The sequence below is a fragment of the Pezoporus wallicus genome, unplaced genomic scaffold (genome assembly GCF_028554395.1).
Source record: "Pezoporus wallicus isolate ANWC-B61680 ecotype Strahan unplaced genomic scaffold, APGP_CSIRO_Pwel_v1 contig_14703, whole genome shotgun sequence".
NCBI lineage: Eukaryota > Metazoa > Chordata > Aves > Psittaciformes > Psittacidae > Pezoporus > Pezoporus wallicus.
Window position 1 is genome coordinate 724,675 of NW_026635616.1, and position 24,802 is coordinate 749,476.

The window sequence follows — 24,802 nt, forward strand, 5'->3', positions numbered from 1 at the left end:
TTGAGAGAAAGCAGGTTACAAATGGATTTTCATTGAGTGGTAATTCATGATTTTGTAGCTCCATATTGGGAAGGGATAAATGAGCTAGAAAGACACGGTTTTAATATAAAAGCCTTCTTATACAGGAGCAAAATCTTTTATAGAGTCTTATAGAGTTCATCACGGTTTATAAATTCATGTCACCAATTGTGATATCAGTGTATGTGAAGAGGGAAAGATTTTCCACTAGCGTAATGGTACTAGTCACAGTTGGATCACCATAACTCCTCTTACTTATACCATCTGGCCTGTACCATTTTTTTCTTAGTCTTCACTTACTAAACTTACAAATAAAGGACTTTATTTGTTAATGCTTTGTTCCAAACAGGCAAATCTAGTTTGATAAAGTAGGATTAATTTACGTATGTTACAAATGTGGAAAACCCCAGTAACTTTTTTTATATGAATCAACAGGGCTTCTTTTCTGAAAGATCATATACAAAGTTAAGGTAAATAAGTGAATGGATTTAACAAATGTCCATACTAATGTCTCAGACACTGTCACAGGATTTCAAACCAACATACCCATTTCTAGCAGGTCCTGAGATGCCCCAAAGCTTCTTTGAAGCAACCACATAGACACTCGCTCCTATAGATTTCTAACTGGAAACAAACTGGCTAGAACAATCTGAGTATTTAACCTAAGTATCCCATCTCTGAGTGTCAAAGACAATAAACATGAAGCATTACCAGTCCGTTTCTGAAAGTCAGATCCAAAAGGCACCGAGACATATTTGGGGCAATGCAAGAAATCAGTCCTCTTACCACCACCCAGACACAATTAAAGAAGCCATCATAAAATAGTCACTGCTCTGCCATGAAAGGCTTTGCCCTTATAGCTGCTTGTTCACATACTTGCGCAGAAGCAGCCCCAGGACACCTGGAAGGACAGGAGGTCAGAGCTCCCCGCATCTCCCTCAGTGCAAAGAAGGAACAAGTGCCGTCAGCTCTGGAGCACGACAGGAGAAACTGCAGCCTGCCAAGCTTTTGAGACAAAACAGCAAGAAACACAACTTCAGGGAGAGCAACCAAAGAGCATCCTTTTTAATATCAAGGAAAAGAATAATTTGTGCTGGGTGAGTCAAGACTTTATTGCTAAACCAGCTTAAATTAAAGCAGGTGGAAAACTACTATGCTCAGTAACCAATGAAAGCACAAAAATCAGTTTCACAAATCATTTCTTAGCATTCCAGTTGCAGCAAGCAGGAGATTCAGAAAAGCTTATTTTAATGAAAAACTTTATTTTTCATTACAATTCACAGTTTATACACGGCAAAACAAACCCTTGCCATGTGGACATTCAGAACACTGTGCTGGGGAGACAAGGATCTTTGTTATAAGCTGTGTCATGGAATCTCCTTTGTTTTAAAAGCGTACTCTTTGTAAATGTTAATTGACTGATATTTACACTTAATGGACTGAATTTACATATTAACTTATATTTTATTAGAAAACAAGCTAAGCATCCAAAAAACATTAACATTCATATCTTGCATGTTATCTAATGGTCAGAGATGCTGTAATATTTGCCACTTGAATCATGCCCAATCAGCAAAGTCCCATTCTTTAATTTACACAGAACCTTAATTGTTCTCTTAAGGCCTGTTCTATTCATTTTATGTACAGCCAGGTTACAATAGATTAACATAAGAAAAAAAAATGCAAAATTATCCATTCCATCCTGCATTTCTTCTGAATCTCATGTACACCTATAAGCAAAACAGAAGGTACAAAATTAAAGTGTTTTCTTAAAACCAATAAAAACCCCCCATAGTCTGGTTTAGATCTGGTTCTTGTCAGCCTATCCTGTCTGAACAATCATCAGTATTCGGATTGTGCTATTTATCAGCTCTTTTTCACGCCTGCACTTCTATCCAGAGCCATCTCTATTTGAAATGTAGAAAGTCACAGTGATACCACGTCAGTCACAGCTCCATCACAGGCAGCCACTGTACAGTGCGACATTCAGGAAAGCACTTCCAGCAGGATTCCTTGGTAAAATATCATATGGCATCTGGTGTGACTTGACTTGAAGTTAAGAATCCTTTTCAAGGAGCGAATATCTGGCAGACAGGTTTATGCCTATTAGAAAAATCACTGTATTTTTCTGCATTGTTTGCTGGATGTGGTTATTGGAATACAGCAATTAAATAGCCTGTCCTCTAAGTAGTAATTTTCATTTATTCATGTCATCTATCAAGCAATTAGATGACAGACAGATAAGATGCAGGTTTTTTTGGTACACCTGACGCAAAGACAACTGCTGAACACTGCTTGAAATAGACAAGACCCAAAGAGGGCCTGCGAATTCTACAAGTCAGTGTGAACAAGTATCAGCTGGACCTGAGTAAAATAAAATGCTTCTGGGGGGCATGTTTTCAATTTCTGAAACTGCAGTGCCTTTAAATTTAGAGCTAAGATCATCATTTGATGATTGCTGCTTTTGGCATTCGTTCATGCTGGTTGGTATCTTCACAACAGACACCTTTTAAAACACCATCATTTCAAGAAGAATGAAAGCTCAAATGAAACACGTTTCTCATGAAAAAAAACTAACAAACAAAAACCATACAGGAACTGTAGAGGTTCTGGTTCTTCAAAAGATAAGGCACTGACAAAAATTTCTTAGGTAAAAGGCTGCATAAGCATTTCTTGCCATTTACAAATGTGTTGTAGTCCAGAAATGGTCCATTCCTAGGCTCAGTAAGGTAGACCCTGAAATTTTAAGGACTGATCCCTCAAAGCTACATTGTTACCATAAACAAATGTGATTCATTCTTGAGGCCGTATGGCACGTTAAGAGACGTGATAAACAGTCTGGGCAGATAAAGGCAGAAGATGTTGTTTGTTCCAGCATCTTTCGATAACAGAAGTGCCATTCTTTGTGTCTTTGAAGAGATGCGATGGTAACTCTGGACTGCAGTTTCTGTGAAACTCATGCACACATATAAAATGCTATTAGCATTGATCATCGACAGGGTGGGAAAAGAGAAAAGGTATATGGCTAGTCTCAGCCAAGAGCTCCTCAAGGGCTGGGATTCAAAGTCATGGCTACTTAATGTTTTCAATTACAGCTATTTCTTCTGCTGCACAGTGCGGCGTCAAACCATTCATGTAAATGTTGTCTGTCTTTGTTAGAGCTGGCAGGATGTCTTTCTCACTGGTGAGGTGGTTGACTGACAGGGTTCTCTTGCAGGGAGTCAGGTCTTGGTTGTGGTTGACGGCGAGTTCTGCAGAGAGCTTCCTCTTGATAGAGGTAGCCCGCTGGAACTTGTCGTAGATCTCCACGCTCAGGCGTCTTCGGGTTTCTTTGAACTCTGCAGTGACATTGGCTGTCCACTCTGCAGCGTGGGCTCTGAATTCCCCTACCTGTGGTAAAAGTGAGGGGAAAAAAGAAAGGAAGCATTACAAGGACTTCAGACATTGTTTAGTCTCAAGAGCCCAGTGAAAGCACAATGTGACTTTAGGCTGGCAAAGAGCTGCTGCTGCCAGTACAGATTTCTCATGTCACAAACTCATTCGTTTATTGATAGCAACTGAAAGAGAAATGTCACACTGGTAGGAGTTAACAGCAACTCAAAACCACAATAAAAGTCTCGTCTGCTAATATTTCTTCCTTTTAATTACAGGCAGTCAGCAATACAGGAAAGCTACAGAGCCCTGACATCTGCACAGTACCCAGCTGGTCAGGGGATGCTGAAATCCCAGCAGTCTGGGTTGTGTTATGTATTGTTACTAGGGTGCAGGGTTATTTAAGAGCACTTTTAGTGTATCTGGAATGATCCAGACAGACCTGGCAAAGATCTTTCTAAAGCTGGACAGAAAAGCTTTTTTAAAGGAAAACATCAGCTGCTTGTGTTCCTTCTTTTCTGTGCTTGCTCAAACATGGCACCAATACAGCAACAGCTCCAGTCATGTCAGCAACATGTCTGCTTTCGCCACTGCAATGACCTACTAAACAGCAGCTTGAAGACAATTGCAGAGTAGTACCAATTGCACCCTGGAGGTGGGCATTTCCCCTGCTTTGTGCAGATTTCCAGTCAGATTGGCTGCAAGTTACCAGTTTTGTGCCTTCACTAGAATTTCATATATGTATGTAGATCCTTGCTGCCTACTCAGCTCTCCACATCCTTCTACTGACTGACTTTACAGAAAGGCTGACCTACTTTCACTTTGCCATCATCTTTACTCTGTGAGATTTCTTCCCAGCATTTCAATGTTTTAGTACTAGGAAAGCTGGAGCATCCCATGAGCCCAGACTCTGAAGGTAGGGTTGAGGAGGGGGAGAAAGGCAGCTGCTGGCATGGAATCCCAGGTTATCTTTAATTCAGCTACAGTATGAGGCAGACTGGGCAACTCACCGATATAATCATCCGAGGTGAACTGTGGCCTTGTAATTCATATACTATTTGTATTTTGTTGAGAAACTGGAACAGGCTGCCCAAGGAATTTGTAAATGCTCCATCCCTGGCAGTGTTTGAGGTCAGGTTGGATGGAGACTTGGACAACCTGGTCTAATGTGAGCAGTCCCTGCCCATGCCAGGGGGTTGAAACTGGATGATCATAAGGTCCTTTTCATCCCAAACCATTCTGTTGTTCTACAATTCTTTTCTTGCTCATATTTCAACCAAACTCCTGTTACAATATTAACTACGTAACTAAAGGAAGCACCATTTAAGAAGGTTCTCTCGTTATAACTGCAAAGCAAAGAGATTGATTCTCTTTAAATCTCTGCTTTGTAGGCAGTTAATAGCTGGAAGTTACAGCACAGGAAGGATAGACTGTTCCAAAGCAAAGCATTTCAGATGAATTAACCCTCTTACACAAATTAGTCTAATTGGCACTGCTCAATCCAGAATTTCAATCATTAGCAGGCAAGCTTAGACTTGGTGAGCACAGCAATTAATACTAACCAACACCCACAAAAACGAAACAGGGAAATATGGGGATAAACCATCAGAGAAAAGTGGTCAATGGGCTTATTTATGCTTTGCAGTGCAGTGAAAACCAGGAATATAGTGATGGTAAAGGATAAGCAGCCTACCCAGAGGTGACAGGGTTTCAGGAAAAATTCCCCTTTCAGAAACAAAACAAAACCCCTTTACCCAGGGCTCCTTTTATTCCATTTGTCTCAGCTTCAGTGAATTACACAGGCGATTAATACAGACCCATTCCGTATATTGTCTAAAACAAGGATATTATCCATAACACACACACTCACCCAACTGAAGGATTATTAGTATTTAAATTGTGCAATTAGGGTCAGACACACTGCACTTCTGATCCGAAAATAATGAAACCTGTAAACGCTGGAACATTTCATCTGCTCCAATATTTTTATTTGCAGTAAACAAGTAATAAAAATACGATAAGCTGTATCAGCGTACCCCCTTGGGCAGGTTTGTCCTTCTCCAAAGCTTTGCTAAAGGCAGGCTGCTCAGGGTCATAGACTCATAGAACAGTCAGAGTTGGACAGGACCTTAAGATCATCCAGTTCCAACCCCCTGGCATGGGCAGGGACACCTCACACTAAACCACGTTGCCCAAGGCTCTGTCCAACCTGGCCTTAAACATTGCCAGGGATGGAGCATTCACAACTTCCCTGGGCACCCTGTGCCAGTGCCTCAGCACCCTCACAATAAAGATTTTCTCCCTTATATCTAACCTGGACTTCCCCTGTATGAAGCATGCTTCTGTCCAAGGGAGCAAAGAGCCAGTATACGATTTCCTATTTCATCCTACACATTTTTACCCCTCACCAGCTGTGTAAGCATTTGCTAGACCAGTTAATTTGCTCTGGCACACATCTCTGGCATTGCATATTTTCACATTCAAGTGATGTTACCAGGCTGGCAAGTTTAAAATTGTGTCTTAGCAACTTACTGGAAGCTACAAGCATCTTGAACTGTCTCCCCATATGCTTTTAAAACTTGTTTTCACTTGTAGTTTCAATTCACACTTCCCTCATGTTTTCTCAGCAAAAGAAAAACAGTTGGCCATGCTCCTGATCAAAGCTAGTCTATGTAACCCTTAGGATAAGCTCAGAATTCCCCCTTCAGCTCACCTCAGTGCTGGTGATGTACCCATCTTGTACAGGGCAAGCTGCTGTATTTTAACTCTTGCACGCATAAGTTATTCAGAAGAACTTTAAAGCTGCTAGTTGTTAGGATACGTGGTGACTAAATTCCAGTTAGATTTCTTTTGGGAAGCAAGTTTATGCAGCCAGCTAAAGAACATTATTAGATATGCTTTGGAGAGGGGCTCACATTCCAGTTAAAGGTGATGTGGAACATGAATATGGTGGACTCAATTGTATTTACCTGTAGACCAGAGCTATGGTGCTAAAAAAGGTAGGCTATTTCTAAGCAGAAATGAAAATGCATTAGTAGTAAAACAGAGGTAATTGGCACAGCATGAGAAACTAGAATTTGAGTGCTGCATGAACTATGCCTGCCCCAGATTACTGCTTTCCGCCCCTAGCTTTTGTGTGAACCGAAATGCACTCAAAAATGTTATCTCTTCAGAATAAAACTCCTAATTCCATAGCACTTACGGGCTCAAGCACAAAAGGTTATAGGAAAAGAAATGTGCAGTTTTTAACAGCCAGTATACATAAGCAACATGCTCTTATAATTTGCTCTCTCCTTTCTCCATAGGGGCATTTCTGTGTACGTTCAGGTTCTTTCTGTCCTTAGGGTATGACATTTTATCATAATGCATTTCAGCCCCTCTTCATCTGGGAGCTGACAGCCATGAAAAGTCTTATTCAAAGCGATCGAAATGCCAGTTGCCCATGCTACTCAAATAAAGGGAATAATCTTAACATACCTGCCTATTGCAACAACTGATTACAGTTCTCCAATTGTCCTTCCTCATTACAGCACACAGCTCTGTAGACTCTGCAGCTGCCATATTTTGGGCAATGAGGCACGAGGATGAGGCCTTAGTCACAGAAATTATTGATAACTTAGTACTTTACATAAGGCTGAATGACACAAAGCATTTCAAAAGTAACCGGAAAAACACCTCACAGTGATAGCACTTGGTGCATCTACACAATAAGCAGCACTGCTCTGGTGATGATGCTCATGCCTAACCTTTGGGGGAATAGAAATGCCACCAGTAATGGGGATGCAGTCCCTAGCCTAGTTCCCAGATTGGCTTCCTCCTCATCAAAATCCAGATTAGACTGAAAGTTGTTAGACATAGTTCACAAGGAGTATCAACTTTAACCTATTACCATTGTACTTTGAACATCAAGAGCTAGTAATTTTATTAGGCATTTAAGCAGCAATACCCTTACAGAGCTAGGGAAGATAGGTCTCAATGACAAATTCAAGAAATACAGTAATGGTAACACAATAAAATATCCCACACAGCACACTTCACCACAAAATAAGATACTTCCCTAAAAATATTGAGTCAGTTCCTTGCCCAGCACAGGCAGCCTGGCCTCCAGCTACCATTGCAGATGGGCCTGGATATCCCATACACTGCATCATACCTGACAGCTCCAGGGGGTGTCTGAAATACCCCAAGTCATCTCCAGTAGCATCTCTAAATGTCTATGTTAAGGTGTTTCTGTCTACCTGTAGCAGAAATCTCACATTTACTCTACTAGGATATAATGAAGAATAGCCTCTGAACAATTTTGAAGCATATCTACTTATTTCTATTAAAGTCACTTCTCGCAGGCTGTGCACACGTTATCACCAGTATCATTTAAAGTCAGACATACTGAATTTGACAGAACTAGGAAAAAACATAAGCAACCCATCTAAATTAATAATAACCTAAAACCAGCTCTCAACCAATATCACCGATCAGACAAAAACTCTCTACTCATTTTCATCAACATCATGTTTTAGCTTTCTCACTCTAGCTCAGCTCTGTGCTTGGATAGAGGCCAGCAGCATAACCCAGAATATGTCTAAAAGGATGCTACTATTAAAAATGAACAAACAAAGGAACACCAGCCAAAAGCCACATTTGAAGATACTGAATCACCTGCTCCATTGGTCAGTACATTTACTCTAATTCCTTATCCTTGTCTGGAGTTCGAGGACCTTTCTGGAGACTCCACACAAATATCCAAGTAATTATACAAATCAAACTGCCCCCCATGCAGGAAGATCACTCATCCTATTAAGCGTGGTCTGGACAGCACAAGCCATGTAGCCACAACCTTTACAAGAGTAATGTAGGCTTTGAATTAAGCCACATCTGGGATCAAACAGAAAACATCCACAAGTCTAATGAAGGTTATCCTTAGATAGACCAAAATGAAGATACACTTGTCTAACTTTCCCTTAGTTTCACTCTCTTCTTTAAGGAGATTCCTGAAAAACCCCTATATTACAGTATAACTGGTTAATCTACTTACAGAGTGGGAAGAGACATATCCTGCTTGGAGGGAACTCAAATACATGATATGAATGTTATGGTATACTGGGGAGGAGCAAACCCTAAGTATCAAATCAGGTAAAAAAAAAAGTAGCATTACATACACTATGCAAGAAAATGAAAGCATCTCTAATTAATGTCTACCTTTCTTTCATAACTGTACTTTACGCTGTTTCCCTTTGGCATATGGGGCTCATACATTTTATGATGGCCAAATCAGTGCAAGCCAAAAAGTAAGTGGATGAGCTGGAAATATCCATCTGACCGCATTTTAGGAAGAAAAAAGTGACCTTCCTTACAGATACTCTTAATGTTCTACATGTTCCTCAGTATATCATTTCTAGCATTTATCTCTAATGCATTCTCCGAAGTTTCACAGCTTCATTTTTCCACTCCAACGTACTTTTTCTGATACTTAAAAATAATACATCCAATTAACTTCTCCATGATACGCTACTCGGAGAGAAAACTAGAAAGAACATGAACATGTCAAGTTACCCAGGCAGCAGAGCAGAGTACATAACATTATGTCTCAGCTTTCAAGAAACTCATCCAGCATTCAGGGAGGAATTGTTCTCCAAGTCCTACTTAAAAATCGCAATAAAAAATGCAGCTAGGGAGAGGCTTGATGGGTTTAACAATGCAGCTCTGAGTGGGCTGATTCCCTGCGTGGGTAGGTTTTTCTATCTGCCATTACCTGCTGCTCCAGGTAAGCATACAGCACCTCGTCCCACCTGAGCTACTGCTGGCCACAAATTTATGTTCACTACAACAGTGCTCCACAGGGTAGAGAAGATAGGAATGTAGGAAAGTTTCACAAATCTCTTACTGAAGCCTGGGCATTCCCTGTACATTAAGGAGATTTCACTTATAACCCAACTAAATAAATTCCTATGCCCTTTATCTGCTTTTAAGTATTTCAGGCTGTTCAGCCTGGAGAAGTTATGTGGACACCTCAGAGCAGCTTCCAATATCTGCAGGGGGCTACAAGGATGCTGAAGAGGGACTCTTCATCAGAGACTGTAGCAATAAGACAAGGGGTGACGTTCTTTACTGTGAGGGTGCTGCTGCACTGCCACAGGTTGCCCAGAGAAGTGGTAAATGCCTCTGGTGGTGTTCAAGGCCAGGTTGGACAGAGTCTTGGGCAACGTGATCTAGTGAGGGGTATCTCCCATGGCAGGGGGTTGGAACTGGATGCTCTTAAGGTTCTTTCCAACCCAACCCATTCTATCATTCTATGATTTTTGTAATTATAGCATTATTAGTAAGTATCCAAAGCACACAGTGCTGTAATCCTCAGACAGAAGACTGCGATCTGTCTTTAAAGGTAAAGGAAAATAGTAACAACATGCAACATAGAAACACCACATGCACTAATGAGATACCTCTGCCGAGCTTTCCCAGGAGTTTAACCACTGCTTTTTACTCCATCTATCAAGACCTCAGAACTGTAGCAGAGAACTCATCTACACCAGGTCTTTAAGCTACCAGACTTAATTTCAAAGTAAATGGCACAAATGAAGCAGTAAGCAACCTCTTATTTTTTGCTCCCCTGACATCCCTCTGTTTCAGGCAAATATTAGAAGAGAAAAGATGCTATTTTGTGAAATCGTAACATTACAATTACATATACAGTTGTGTTTTTGTAACCATGGTGGTCAGAAATGTTTTTGGAACAATGCTCCCCCGCTGGAAATTGGATTATTCAGTCCTGTAATAAGTAATGTTTGTGGGTTCATTCCGGTGAGCAACGATCATTTGGTTTCACCCACATAACTTCCGTAAGCACACCTGATGCCTGGGATGAAACAAACCATATACTCCAATGGCAATGCTGAGAGTCCATGAATTGTGATTGTTTTTTTGTGGAGGAACATCTACAGTGGCAGATGTGAGAATATGTTTTGTGGAGATGTGACAGATGGCAGATGAGGAAATGGCCCTTCTGCTTTATCATGGCCTGATTCAGCAAAATAAACCCAGGAAGCCTATAAAATAAAAACAATAATAATAAAAGCAATCTTACCTTGTCTACAAACCCAGAACCAGATATACTAACAGTTGCCACATTCATTTTATTGTGCCCCACAAATATGAACACTCCTATGTTAGGTACCTCCTCAGAACTATTACTGAATATGGCCCATCAGACACCTCTTTGCATAAAGCTGCATGTCTGTATCTCAATACTGTACACAAGTTATTAGCCTCATTATCTCAGTCTCTAATATTCTGCCTTGTTAATAACTTCCAAAGGCAAGAGGAAAGATGCTGGCAAATTTCCTATCAAAATCAGCTGTTCTATTTAGTTGTTGCTTCTACCTCAGAGAGCCACGCAACGCCTCTTTCAACTAGATGAGTGTGAATGACATCCACCTGTATTGACCACAAGAAACTATTCAAGTTCCCTGAAAGCTGAACCTAAGGCGATTCAGGAGAACAGCCTGTATTCTGTCTGCACTATCCAGCCAATGACTTTGCTGCAGCCAGAAAGAGCAAACATTAAGAGTTGTACTAGAAGCATAATGAAACCCAAGCCACAAGCAGTTGAAAGACTGCCTCAACTTTCTCCCACAGCAAAGAGACAATGACTATTTCATCAAGTCATTGGACTTTTTGAGCTTATAAAGATATGCTAAAGAAAACAACTCGGTACCTAGTAAAGAATGGCTACTATAACTACATGGTCAAGTCCCAGTAAAAACTATTTCTTAACTTTCTAATGGAATAACTGGAATAATGTTTGTAGGAAACATCAAAACTCCACTTGTGGTTCAACACTTATTTTACTACTGCAGTCATCCCTTGTAAAGGAAAGCATTCCTCTGTTTCTCCAGCCCATTTTATCCATGACTGCAAAGCAGTTTCCTCACTGTCTACAGAACTTGTTAAAGATGTAAGGGTATTCTGCTGAGCTGGCTTTGTCAAGGGACTCGGCCACAAGACAGCTGTTAATCAAATGCATACACACTCAGTGCATACTAACACGCACTGGGCATCTTTTCCTAACAGTAACCAAGAACTGAGCATAGCTTAAAATAAAGTTTTCAGGAAAATCAGCATGTTAATCCTGAAGATTAACAGATTCCAGATTCAATATCACTGTCAATAGAGTTAAATTAGATGTCTTTGTCACAGTAACCTAAAGAGTTGATTAACATCTTGTCTCCAAAAATCAAGACTTCCTGATATAAACCCTGATAATGTACACTCAGGGAATCCTCATGGATAATCAACTCCAAGAAATGCCATTGCTATAACTGAGCTCTCTTTAATCAATTTATCTTACTATGAAGTGTAAGTCACTTGCTCCAGTTTTATTTTTGCAAATTCAATAGCTCTCACCATCACTACCTGGTTGCAATCAGCCCTCAGTAGATGCATTTCCATCTCCCCTGAATCATCCAGTTGCACAGTGAGGCAAGGGGAACCCTGGTGGGAAAGCAGGGCCAGGGATAGGGGCTGGCAGGTGAGGTACTGACAGTGCCCCTTTGCCCTCAGTCAGCACAGTGTGCATGCTGCTCAGGGAAGTGCATTTAGGCAACATGGCTCTATTGTAATCAGCACCACATCAGCATCACTTTAGGACCTGGTACTCAATATTTAATAACAAAACAGCCATCTCTAAAGAGCTTCAATATGCCTAGCTAAGAGGCATTATCTAAATATAAGCCATATAAATATAAACCACCCCAAAATGATAATAGTGCAGATGTTACCTGTCTGCGTGTGCATACTGAATCTGAAGTTGAGCAGCCACCACATGTTCAAAGTACACAAAGCTATGAGGAAAGACACCTCAAAACAAAGTGTCAAAAGCCATCAGTAGATCAGTTTCCCTGGGACTCACAGAACACGTTCTTTCATATTCATTATTGCACATAGTAAAACAGTGTATTTGTAAGAAAATGATCAGTACAGAAACTCAGTATTATAGACTGTTGCTAGGGGAAGACTGAGAATACCACCAGAGTGACTTATGCTCTTGAGAAGGGAAGGGATCAAACTGACTTCAAAGCCAGGTCAGCCATTTCCACCTTCTCCTTACACCAATACCACTCTTTATACATCTTGGACTCAAAGATGTTATGGAGGGACTTCTCCCATCTTTTGTTTCTTGGGTTTGTTTGGGGATTTGGGTTTTTTTTTGCAGGTGTGAGGTGGTTCTTTTTGTTTGTTTTGCTTTTTCACTAGTCAAATTTGACTAGTTAGACCTACGGCTGTGTTTACTTTCTGAATGTGGCTATTCTTTCTCAAATACACTTTTCTGTACTTCTTGGATGCACTGAAAAAAGCCTCCTTAATGCTTAAAGCCTCCATGGTGAATTTCTCTTCAGATAGCTGTTGTGCCATTTTTGTACCTCTTTGCACTCTTTCCAAAGTTCAGACCACAGATCTAGGGTCTGTTTTCCTGTAATGTACTTTAAATAACATCTGTAGTATTCCTACAGAAATGCAATTATCCCCTGCTCGCATCTCCTAGAATTGTGCCACCCCTATCAACTGCTGCCTTGCAAAAGGACTTTACACACAGTTGCTTTCACATCATGACTGTCTCCCACAAATATTTTCATGCTTTCTAGGAACAGGCATCCATCAAGTCAGTCTGACCTACCCATTGAACTTGGGGATAGATAATTCTTAGAACCACAACAGTTGGTTTTGATTTATTGTAAGAAAAGGAAAAGCCCAAGCAATAGTTTGCTTCAACAGAGGCCAATCCATCTCAACACATAATGTATCAGCAGTTGTCTCACACCTTTGTAATAAGCTGATCATCAGGATGAAGAGTTATTCTTACCAACTTCTTTTCTAAGTAAAAAGACTTTGTTTCTTAAAACAGCAAAAGCCAGGTTAAGAGCTCACCATCACTGAAAAAACTTATCCTTTCTCCTCCTTGGTCACACTCCCTACTTGCCAATTCAACTCACTAAAACTTTGTAAAACTCTCTCAATTGAGTCCACTCCTTTTTGCTTTTCATGCATACAGCCTACATTTAGGGTCCCTCCTTAGGGGATTAGAGATGTATTCAAGCTCTTTTTAGGTTGGGACCTTATGCTGAGTGATTACCTTCAACCTGAATCTAGTAAAATGGAAACACAACAAATATCACGGAGGGTGAGATAATCTCCATGGCATCGTTATGTCAAGCATATCCTATTTTGATAGACATAAGTGACACCTCTGCCACTGATGCCAAGAAGATGAAACTAAATGATGATTCAGATGAGTCAAATTTGTTTGTAAAAACTTAAACAAATTGCTTAGAACCAAAATCAATTTTTTTATACAAATTATATTTTATAAAGAACTTTTATTTGTTTATAAAACATAAAAGATGACAAATGCCTCTTGAATTTCCTCAAGAAGTGAATGTGCTTTTTCTCATAAAGTTTTAGGTTTGGTCTTTAAAGCTGGATTCATATCGTTCATTTCAAAAGACAGACACCCAGCATGAAAAAATCACTTGTCCAAACCCAGCCAAGGTCTAACATAAGTCACCTGGATTCTTGGTACACAGCAAAAAGAACAGGCTCTTCCTGGACGCAATTCATATGGTAGATGCCTTAAAAATTCAAATGATTCATGCTAGAAACACTTGTTTCCTTCCACTAACTATAATGGGAATGCAGATGAGTAGGTCAGATGTTGATATCTACACTGGAGATGAATCCCACCTCCATTGACTTGAATGGGGTCTGGACTAGAGCTTAAGGAGACTATTGTGAGGCTGAGGGACAGAAGCATTTAATTTTCAAAGCAAATTTGAAGTTTACAGCCCACATGATTAGGATTCTTGGTTGGACAGGCATTTGTGCCCGAAACACAAACACTGAAACACAGAAGTACAGAAACTGCTGCGTGCTGAAGAAAAGTATGAGAAGGAAAAAAATCCTGCTGAAATTTTACCTTCCAAAAAGACTAAAATCAAAAGACTTTAAAAGTGCTCTGACTAATCAGAGTCTAAGGAATAATGAAGAGGAGAGAGTTTAAGGCAAGCTAGTACAGCTGAAATTGAACTTCAGAGGCAGATCACCTACTTAGGATTACAGCACACAGCATGTTCCAGTGACTTTGTGACACTTCATCTATCCTACTGTATGAACTGCTTTCAGCAGCAGACATAGCCTCCTAAAACTCCCACTTCTGACTCCACTTGTCTTTCACTTCCCTCCCTATTTGAGGCATCAAAACTCTCAGGAGACAAAAGCCACCTGAGCAACTGACAGTCAATCCAGTTATCTGGATTTTTAATATCCAAATATAGCATTATTGTGGATCAGTGTATGTCTGATCAGATTGTTTTCTTTTTGTTCCACTTGCATATGGCAAACTTTGGTAATATCCTGAAAACAATAGATGCTTTATTTTGTTGAAACAGTGAAATACATTATTCCTAGTCTTATGTAAACTGCTTTTCAGAACAATGCAACAACCTTAAGTAAAACGTAAACAGGACTATAGATATTATGTGATATTGATTATCAGCATGCCCACTTTCTGGAATACAGAAGTTTCCTTTCACAATATACATCCTAAATATGCTATGAGAGACCATTTTTTACTTCAGACTATAGTAAACGGCAAAAAGAAGATTTTTTACAGCTGCCTATTAAAAGAGATACTGATACACAGTTTTTGTTATCATAGGGAAGTAGAGAGAGGGGCTTTTCAACACTTGTAACCCCCCTGTCTTCATCCTGCACTCTGGTACAGTTCACTAGATTTGGCTGATACCAGCTCTCAAGTCTTGAGCCACTGAAGCCAATACAACCAGTGGGTATTGAACGATCTGTTCCCTCCTGCATCTAAAACATGGTAGGCTATTATTTCATTTTTTCATGATACAAATCCTCCACAAAATCTTTACTTGCAGGTGTTGATATCCACAATGAGCAAGGTTCATGAAGGAAGGCTTTCAGTGCCTTATATTTCCTAGGAAATTTAGTACATCATTTTCATTTGCAGAGTCCTATAGATTTCATCACAGCCCCTGCGTCTCTGTAGATTTCAATATATGATATTGTTTCTGATTTCATTTTTAGATGTAATGAGCTATTTCCCCAAAGGCTGACAGAATGTTTCCTTAAGACAGTTAAAAAAAAACATTTAGAACTATGATTTTTCCATTGCACTCATTCCTACTCTTTGAACTTTGGTTTCTCTGCCATAATCTTTATCCATAGAAGCTGGAACAGATCATAAATTCAGCTGTAACTGAAAAAGCAGACAATACAAGAAATTCAGAGTCTCCTCTGGCTTCTGCTGGCATAGAAGAGACCTAATGACTACATTTCCACTAAGCTCGCCCAGCTTCTTCACTCAGTTTTTCCAAGGCAGATAGTAAGGATGAGCTACAAGCAGCAGTCAGTTTGTATCACAAAATACTACCTGTAAAGTGAACATTTGTACAGCACTTTTGTTCATACACAGCCAATCGTGTAACAAAATGCAATATATTTATAGAACTTCTTTTTTTTCCCCAACAAAGCATCATTAGGATAGAATGCAGAAACAATTGTTCCTATTTTCTAACTAGAACACAACTTGTGCTATGCCATAATTCAGTTCTCAAGCTGGTCTCAATTTTCAGACCTGTAGCATTTTGAAGCTGCTAAAACATTTTCTTTCTGGTATGGATTCTTAGACATGCCTGAACAATGGTCTAAGAATTGGGGGTGATTTCTGGACATCAGTAATATGATTATTTGGACAAAAGGTACCAATTATGTCTGTCTTTAATCTAACCTAGCACACAAGACGTGTATACAGCAAAATCACGAATACCTGCATCAGCCAAGATGATTTGGATATATCTGAAGAATGATGTTTTCCTTTCTGCAGACAAAATGAATATGCTTGTTTAGGCTACAAAGGTGAGAAAGAACGGAAAGATGAAAGAGGGCACACATTCCTGGTGCCTGAGAAAATAAAGTTTGGCATAGCACTGTGCTGCATAACCCAGCAAATGACATTTTACTTGATAAAATAGGAATGTATTCAATGCGTTATAGGCATCCATGCATTTGTTCAATTAATGTTTTTCTAAATATTTTCTGAAGTTAGTCTACATTGAAATAGCTGCACTATAAAATAAAGGCAAGATATAAATTTCAAACATTCTTAATGTATTATTATTATAATAACATGGATAATGAAACACTAAAGAATGAACCTTCAGTGTGCCATGTGCGGTTCTATAGTCAAGACTGTAAGATCTCTGGATAAGACGTTGTGTGGATAAGAGTAGGAGAAAAGTGAGATTAAAGACCAGATTAGCTCTAGGAAGCAGTGTGAAGAGCTAAACCTTACCACCGGTGTCTGAGGAAATGGAGCAAAGCTAAGCCTGAACAAGGTATTTTTGTATATTAGAAGGAAATACTATGTTGCTAAAACCACAAATCATTTATTTCTCAGACTTTCAGGAAAAACTGAACCGTGCCAGCTACAATCAAAGAAAACTTTATTTATCCTCTAACATTTTCAGAACTGGGACATTTTCTTAAATGACAAAATTTAAAGTAAGATATTGTAGCATTGGCAGAATATTAAATACACATTTGCAAGTAAAAATGTATTTGAACCACAAGCAATGCACCTGACTACAAGTAACTAGGCACGCCACTGAAGATATGGAAAAACACACCCAGGCACATTTAAATAACTCATCCCAATACCTTTCATGATATAAAACATCTATTCTCTTACCACTATAAAATAATGAAAGGTATGTATTTAGTGATTTAGCATTTCTCCTTTACATACCTGCATGCCATATAGAAACAAAAAAGAACGACTTTCAGCTCAGAAATTCAGGGCTACATTCTCAGCCCAGAACAATCCTTTTAGAGACTTTTTTTCCCTGTAAGTCAGGTGCAATTGTGCATATACACTTAATAATAAATATAAAATTAGTTACATGCAGCCATGTAAAAATCACTATGTCTGATTAGACTCCTACAAAGCTTGCTGCAGCTTATGCTTTATACATAAACAGCTTTGACCTATCCTCTAAGAGCAACAGCAGCTGTAAGCTCACCTGAATTCCAGTCAAAGTTTTTTAACAGTAGTATTTCTTCCCCTTTCAACACATTCTTACCTCTTCCTTTGTCTTTTTTGATATGACTCTTAGCCAGTCTCCGATCATGCTGAGGACAGCTGCAAAGTAGGCAAGGCCAACAAGGATCCAGAACCACACCACTGGTTTATAAAAATCTAGGTACTCAATATCCGATCCCCCTGCAAAACAATACGGTTAAAATTAAAGCAGAATTAATACTCATAGGAGCAAACCCAGCTATATGTCTTAATGCTTCTCCTATTTTCTTACCCATGCAATAATTCATAGAAATTCTGCTGAATTGGAATAAATGATGATCTAAATTCATACACTCTTGAAAACAGAGTTTGGAGTATGCAAATTTTAGATAATGATTGCTAATCATTCCTAATAATTAAAAATGAGCACAGACAAACCAATTCAAGTTCTGAGACATCGTTATTTAAGGTAGAGGTCCTTGAGGACAACTTGAATGAAAGCACTTTCCACCTGCTCCAAGTAACAACCCTGTACCAAATACCAAAGTATTGCTCTGGAATATGTAGTGAGTTCCTATCCTGATAAATCAGATTTTGCAAGGACTTTGAAACATCTTAATACTTACACAAATCCTTTAGCCCTAGTAAAGATTAGTACCTGCACTACTAAGTGCTCCTATTGGGTAGGCAAACATTCTCTGTTTTGCAGAGAGGGAAAGCAGGATGGAGGGATTTAAGCTGAACTGATCCATACTCAAGAAAAGGTAGATAAATTAAATGTCAGCTGAAGGCAGCTCTTTTGAATGCCACTGCCATAAGCACCAGTCACTTCCTTCCAGTGTTAAACTAAAAAGCAATTCTGAGATCCCTGTAATGGAGCTTTCAGGTACAATACAGCTACAGGGAACAGATGCCTTATTTTCACACAAGAGAGTTATGTTCATCCGAAGCTCTTGACAACACAATAGCTCACATTTCACAACTTGCAGTTCAATGAAGCAGAAGCCTTAAACTTGCAATTCAACTGTGTTATGACAAATAAAATCAGGCTCCTAGCTTAGGTTGCTACGAGTAGAAGTTTGATGTGCATGTCTGCCCACAGTACAAGTACAGCAAAACCTTTTCAGGCACACTAAAGTAGTCTGTACAGGTACCTAATACGTTGCTTTATGTTTCTGCATCCTGTACTGAAAGAGTCCAAGGATGCTGTGGGGCAAATTTTCAATCACTTTGTTACAGTAACAAGGTTAACTCTCATGAACAGTAATGTTTTTCCTGGCTTTTGTTATCTAATCAGAGATTACATTCAAATAACACAGCGTTTTATTGATGGTTAGCTTTGTATGGAAGCCCTCAGATGGAAACTTTGTCATTGTCATATCAATAAGCCTTTTCACCAATAAAATCCATTGAGCTGCAACAGTTTATTCAATTACCCAAGAGATGAATCCACACTGCAAAAATGGAAATACTTTGACACCTGTACAGTCACATATAAGGCAGAAGACAGTCAAACACCAAAAGGTTGAGTTTGTCACAGCCCATGACAAACAAAGCATCAGAAATGAAGCTGTTTCTCGACATCATCCAGCTCATGTCAATCCAGTAAAACAGGATTTTAGGGATGATCATCATCTGAAAGAACGGTTGATTACCACCATGCCCTTGCTCTATCAGCAGCTAATAACAACCCATGCTTGGAGGTTCACCCTCTCCAACTGCTCTTACAACGCACAAGGAAGCGTCATGTAAAACATCTGCTCAGCTGGTTTTAAATTGATTGTTTGTGAAGTTAATAAACGGAAAGTGGAAGCTAACCCTGCCAGTCTGCAGGAAGCATTTCCTTCAGAGTTTCCACCTAATTTGTTTACAGCAAGGTTAATCACCCGGGCAGGAGTTAGGACACGCTCCCACTCAAGAGTTTTCCGGACCGTCTGGCCAGGAGAGGGCTCCATCTAGCCATGCCCAAAGGAGCTTTGCTTTCCTAGTTAGAAAGGGACAGCCAACAACCCTCTAGGAAAAGGCTTAACAGCCTTATGAGCTGTTGGGATTCTGAATTTCAAGGACTCCTCAGGTGAGATCTCAATTTAATAGACTACCAGGAAGAGAGAGGACGTATCTAAAGGTGTTTGCCCTGAGGTAAATACTGTCTTCTGTGACACTTAATCATCATGGAGTGCTGTAACACAGTTACCTGGAAATCATAGAATCATAGAATAGTAAGGGTTTGAAAGGACCTTAAGATCATCTAGTTCCAACCCTCCTGCCATGGGCAGGGACACCTCAACACTAAACCGTGTCATTAAATAGTATTTCACTGGCAGGAAAACATGAACAAAAGTCAATGCAGTGAATTTAAAGGAAATGGAACTCATTAACTACTGATTTACAATTCACATAAAAGGGTATGAATGTATTTGGGTACGAGTACGTATAGATAAATGTATGTGCACTGAAGCATATGAGGATTCATCTCAATTTTACTGGTAACACTGTAAAAAGTATATCAACACGATACATTTGCACAGATTTTTCATAGCATAACTTTTTACTTAACAGTGCTATCATTTTTCTTTTGCAAAACATCATTTCACATAGCCCTTTAGGAGGTAAAATGCTGAGAAGGCAGAAGTTGCATTTTGTTGTTGGTCAAAACCAATTTTGTGGGCTAAGGGACAAAACTTTTTCCAGCTTTGTTTGACCTCTACCTAAAATAGTTTGCAACCACAATAAAGAGGAAATACCTCACAAATGGAGTGCTCTTACTCTTGAATTAGAATTCTCATGGCCTTAATCTTCCATGGAGATTATGGAGAATCTGATAGGGTAAGAGCAGCCACAATTTATCACCAACATGGTTTGTGGTCAAAATTTGATCCAAAGGCACTTAAAATGTATGAGAAATCAAAGAGGTTTTCCATCCATCTTCATCACAGGGCACTGTAAATCCTGCTGCTACCCCCTTCTTACATCTGCAAAACAACTTATTATTTGGGATTGTCAACATTTTGGAAGGCATGGGCTGTTCTATGGCCTAAACATATTCCTTAAGGAGGTGAAAAGCCCTGTTTTAGTGACGAGTTGCACTAGAGGAGATTTTGGGGGTGCACTAGGACAGATTATGGACCTCATGTAAGGGCTATGGCTTTTATAAATAAATAAATGCATATATTTATTTACATAAATCAAGTATATTGAAAGTAAACAGTTCTTTCTTGTTGACACTCTCTTTCCCATTCTTTCTACAGCTGACTCAAAAGGCAAACATGCAATTATTTGTGCAAAATTGTCTGGTTCTGCTTGCATTGTTGCTTCAAAAGTATAAGCAGAGACTAGAAAGTGCTGTTGGCATCGACTACCTTAATTCCATACCAGCACAAATTTCTGAGTTATTCAGAAACTGGTCCTTCAAACCATCAAATGTCATTGTTATTTATCAGCAGTACAAACGATCCTGAGTATGGGAATAGGCTAAAATCCAAACACTGTTTTAATTGCAAAAAAAATAGTAGCTGTCCATCATCCGCACTGTGGCAAACCTGGCCAACGGGCTTAGTCCAGAAACATCATTAGTCCCAGCCCTGAAGCCTGAAATGAATTACCTCTGAGGACTGTAAAAAAAGCAGAGAGAGGCTGGCTCATGCAGACCCATAAAAGCAACGTGCCTGGGACAAGATAACATTGCACTGTCTGTGAGAGAAAACTCAGGTGGGCCATATGAGTTACTTGATGCCACCCAGTGGAAAAGGGAGAGCTGCTTCAGAATACAAACCACAGCTATAAAACACCCCTTACATGCTGTCCTGTACAGAAATCAAGCAAGACGCAGCATGCTGACTTAGGCTTAAATCTGGCTACGTGGCTCACACCAGACAGCCCTAGTTACAGACATGAAGTCCTGAGGAGGCAAAAAGCACTTCCAAATGCCAAAAAGGGACACAAAACCTGTGGGAAAGCACACAGTTTTCATGGGATGCTCAGCACATGCCTCTGGCTTGGCACGATAGCAATTTCTTCCTGTAGAGGTCTTTCTGCCTGGTAAGTAATATCACATAGCAATATCACGTATTGAGAGCAGATCAGCTGGACTGCTACAACCATCAGGTGAAGCATTAGAATATATTCTTTAAGCGAGACTTGAAAACTTCTGTGAGCTGCTGAATGGCACTGATTGCAGGGTCAGTTTATCATCATTACGCTGCACTGTGAAACAGACCGCTGATGTGCTATTTATATGTTGGACTGTACTACATTCAGTCAAGTTTTGGACAGCTCACCAAATTTAGATATCAAACCTGTTAGATTTAATCACTTAGAAATATTTGACTATACCTTCTCATCTGTACTTCAGTTACAGGATTTATCTGCATGTATGAACAGTATAGCTTCATGTTATACATATATATATATATACATACACGTACTTCAGTGCTAACTTCAGTACCCAATAAAACCTTTCCTTATACTCAAAAAAATGACACTTTTGATCAAAAAAGATCTGTTTTCCCTGTCACAGAATATTGATAATATTGGCTGGATTTCCTGCTGTCATATTAAAGTCGGTGGTTTCTCTTTAAAACAAGAAAAGGGACATTTGACTATGTCCTGGTTTTCATAAGACACTGCAGGCTGTAGTACAGTTTACTTCCCTTATTTGTAAAAAGCTACAAGAATAAGCTTTCTCCAATCACAAAAAATTACTTATACCCCTACAAATATAAAAATCAACACCTCCAAATATTAGAGAAAAATCAAACTATTTCATAAGACAGAGAAATGTTAAATTTGCTTTTTGGGATACTGTTCCTATACTTTCTTGAACGCACACTACAAGGCCTCTTCATCTTTTCACTCCCTGCAAGCCCCTTGAGTAATCAGTCTTATGTTTGCCTTAAGGCTTCTCTTGCTGGTGGAAACTGCAGGTGAAGTTTCCTTAGTCTGCAGACAGATTTTGAGCACAAAAAGGGATGTTTTGGTACTCCAGTTTCTGGGAACAGAGTACTTGGTCTCCAGTGCAAATGAGAGGAAACCTGCAGAAAACTTCTGGGGAAGTCTACAAGAATTTCTAACATGACAACCTGCACTGCAGCCATGAGCACCATTACATTCCTGAATCCCAAGTTCTTCTGGAAGCTCCCTTTTGGTACAGCTATTCAGAAGCACTCTCCCCTTCACCTCCTAAAAGTTCTCAGAGCTCCTCTTCAGCTGAAGTGTACTGGGGTTAAAAGAACAAATACGTTATCACAACCGTGACAGTTGTACATAGGGCTTGCAAACTTGTTCTTTCCTCTGGGATGACAGTTCCCAGGAAAAAAAAAATAACCAGAATACATGGAAGTCTTCAAATATTTAGGGATTTTGGATTTTTTGAGGGAACGTTGAGCCAAAACTGGCACATAATCATGAACTATCCCATGGGGATCAATATGCTACAAGAATTGCCAATTTTATTTTTGTTGCTAAGAGAGTTCACTTGCTGTAATTGCAAAGTGGAGTATTAGCACTGCACACCACTCTGCTTTAGGTTTGACCAATCCTCAGTGTAAGAAGGCAATTTTCACTCAATTATTGAAGAAATATGCCTTTCTGTCGAGGAAGAATCTGAAAAAGGTATAAATCAATGCCAGTGTGAGTTTTTTCTCTAGCTGCATTGCCATCTAGGAACAAAGCAGACTGAAGCATCATTCTGTCTGCTGCCTGGCTCATTGCGACAAACCAAAACCAAGAACACAAGGCTTTAGAGCCGCAGCTTCAGATGCAATACCATATTCTATCATGACAACCTCCCCTACAACGTTACATGGCTTAACTCTACATGCTTGTTTCCATCTCTGTTTACGGCATTCAGCTTTCCTAAACTTCAAGGAAAGAGTACTAGATGGAGTCTACCACAAAAATATCATAGAATCATCATGGAATCATAGAATGGTTCGGCTTGGAAAGGACATTAAGATTATCCAGTTCCAACCCCCCTGCCATGGGCAGGGACTCCTCACACTAGACCTTAGTGTCTATGCCCAAGTTATGTGTCTAGACCAAGTTATGTCTTGCCTAAGAGAAAAACAAGGAAGCACAAAAATTGTAAAGATAACTTACTACTTTGTTAGTGTGCAAAAGATTCTGCATACTTCCTCATGAGTAAGAAGGATGCCTAGCCCTTAAAACAGATTTCATCAGCTCTATTGGGAACTTGCAACACCAGTTTTTCTCAGACACCTTAGTATTTATGTACATTGATGCACTGTGGAAGCTGACAGTCAAAGCACTTTGAATGAATACCCATTTTTTGTAACTTTTATTTAACTAGACAATTATTACTGGAATGACAAGAAAACAAATAAACCTTTTGGAAAATCCTAAGTCGTCTGCCATGAAACAATTGTGTTAGTCCACACACTTATAATATTGTCAACTTCATCTCTGAGGAAACACAGGCCGGTGGCAATGTTAACCTCCCAGTTATGATGGAGATAAACAGTCAGCTAACCCTGTTCTCTTCAGTATCAGCTCTGCAAGTACAGGTCTCATTCCCCCACCAGAAACTTCAAACCAATAACATTACAGTACAAATATACATCGTGTGCATGTTACTCGAACAGAAAATAGAAAACATGAATCACATTTCAACATCATGCATTTACAGTGGAACTTTGATTAAAACAAATAAATAATATAAATAAAATATAAATAATATACAGAATATTCTGTAGAAAGAGACAGTATTTCCTAATAAAGTTAAAAACCACAACAACCCAGACATGATGCAGGAACAAATTATGATATCAAGTGCTCTACAAATAGAAAATTCTGTGGAAATGTATAATGAGAGTAATGATCAATGTACTCAGTGTTCTAGTTAGAGCGAAGTGGGCCATTTCACATAATGCTTTACAGTAAGTATAACCTTTATACACTATTATTTTTATTCCCTGACATACATGCACCCCTCAGGAATGAAACCCTAAACCACCCAGACTCTTGACTTGGAAACAGCATAAATTTTTTATTCCGTGCTAGTGCGAATCTTACCAGAATCACAAATTCCTGACAAAAGAAAAACACGAAAAAATACAAAAAATAATGGGAAAGGAGAAGGAAGAAATCAGTGAGACGCATTCAAAATACAAAAGCATAATAAAAACCCTATGTAAAAGTCCAAACACATTTAATTTGCCATTTTACAGCCCAGTTCCGTGATTCGTCAGACTCTTTGGCAACTTCTCATGTCACCTTTCATTTTTAAACAGGTTGCATAACTTCAACACTAACTTTGTTTCCCCTCGTTTTACCCAGGTCAGTAATGAATATGCCAAACAGTTC

At 39.4% G+C, this 24,802-nt stretch overlaps 1 protein-coding gene across 2 annotated transcripts in view; it reads right to left on the reverse strand.

Annotated features, from left to right (window-relative positions):
• Window positions 1–1,053: 1,053 nt before the first annotated feature.
• KCNK2 (potassium two pore domain channel subfamily K member 2) overlaps window positions 1,054–24,802 on the reverse strand; it is a 105,147-nt gene continuing 81,398 nt past the window's right edge. For both annotated transcript variants that reach the window (XM_057397034.1, XM_057397035.1), the window contains 2 exons: window positions 17,544–17,683; window positions 1,054–3,408 (listed from right to left, as the gene is read on the reverse strand). In XM_057397034.1, coding sequence (XP_057253017.1) covers window positions 3,091–3,408; window positions 17,544–17,683 — 458 coding nt within the window. In that variant the 3' untranslated portion in view covers window positions 1,054–3,090. The remainder of the gene's footprint in view (window positions 3,409–17,543; window positions 17,684–24,802) is intronic.